Source organism: Trypanosoma grayi, assembly GCF_000691245.1.
Source record: "Trypanosoma grayi strain ANR4 Tgr_2008_V1, whole genome shotgun sequence".
Classification (NCBI taxonomy): domain Eukaryota; phylum Euglenozoa; class Kinetoplastea; order Trypanosomatida; family Trypanosomatidae; genus Trypanosoma; species Trypanosoma grayi.
Genome location: NW_008827626.1, coordinates 1 through 1,502, shown reverse-complemented (window position 1 = coordinate 1,502; position 1,502 = coordinate 1). Strand labels below are relative to the sequence as shown.

At 52.6% G+C, this 1,502-nt stretch overlaps 1 protein-coding gene across 1 annotated transcript; it reads left to right on the top strand.

Annotated features, from left to right (window-relative positions):
- DQ04_20081000 (surface protease GP63) lies at positions 1-1,502 on the top strand (the record flags this gene model as incomplete). The annotated part of the gene is made up of 1 exon (XM_009317888.1): positions 1-1,502. A coding segment is annotated over one exon (1,502 nt), but the record flags the coding sequence as incomplete, so codon positions are not given.

Sequence of the window (1,502 nt, the reverse complement as noted above, 5' to 3'; positions counted from 1 at the left end):
CGCTGCTGCTCCTTGTGCACTGCGCCGGCAGCACACTCGCAGTGACGGAGCACCACCGCTGCATCTACGATCACGTTAATCGTCCCGCCGATAATCCAGATGTTGTGGATATAACGCAGCAACCGCCGCAGTCAATGGGAATAATGGCTGAAGCAGCGGAAGCGCATGGCACTACTGTGAGGGAAACAGCCGAGGTTCTTGAGCAACAAACTACTTCATCGTCAGTCACTTCCACTTACATGCCCATCCGTATCAAGGTTTTCTTGCTGGATTCAGTAAAGAGACCCGGATGCAAGAATGTAGGGGATACGTATTTGAACGTGCTGGGGAAAGGCGTGAGCTGCACCAAGGAGGATATCATGAGTCAAGAGAAGTGGGATATTTTGAATCACACGATCATTCCCGAGGCTGTGAAGCTGCACGCGGATCGCTTGAACGTTAAGCCGTTGGATAAATCCATCGTTATGCCGAATTACAGTGATAACACTATTTGTGGCCGGCTCGAAATCCCTGAAGAGCACAAGACGAAAGGTGTTAAGGATGCTGACATGGTGCTGTACGCCACTGCTGCGCCGATTGTTGATGGTACCTTTGCGTGGGCAACGATGTGCGCGGTGCACACCGATGGGCGGCCGCTAATTGGCATGATCAACTACAGCCCGCGCCATATTGCACGCACGTCGCAGGCCGTCCGCGTCGCCGCCCACGAGATTGCGCACACCCTTGGGTTCAGTGTTGCAGTCTTGAATGCCAGAGGGTCGGTGAAGGAATCTTCCAGACCGTTCCGTGGGAGGTATGTCTATCTTGCTTCAAAGAAGAGTGTGAAGAAGCAGATGGAACTCCATTATGGATGCAAAAGTTCTGAGGGTATGGAGCTGGAGGACGAGATGGTGTTGTTGCCGGCAACTCGGGAGAAAAAAGGAAGAAAGTCTGTGGAGAAAGAGGAGCCTATTGCTGGTTTGGAGAAATTCGGTTTGAGTTCCCACTGGAAGCGGCGCCACGCGAAGGACGAGCTGATGGCTGGACTTGTGGGCGCTGGCCACTACACTGGACTGACACTTGCAGCGTTCGAGGGCCTGGGGTATTACAGTGTTGACTATTCGAAGGCAGAGACGATGAGCTGGGGGAAGAACGCCAAGTGTGAGTTTCTTTGGGTGACGAAGTGCGTTGTAAACGGTGAGACTCCATACCCCAGCATGTTCTGCACTGATTCCACTGACAAAAAACTACGGTGCACGTCTGACCGCCAGGCGTTGGGAACGTGCGTCATTGAGAATCATACTAAAATTCCCGAGATATACAGTTATTTTAAGATGACTAAAGACAACAAGATGCCTGGTGGCAGGCGGGAGGACATGATGGACTACTGCCCCATTATTGTGGCGAGCACAGGCTTCAGCTGCATTGATGGCACTGAGAGCAAGATGCCTGGGAGTCTGATTCGCGAGGATTCGCGGTGCGTGCATGGAAATGGTCTGACGGTAAAGGGCAAGCCGATTGGT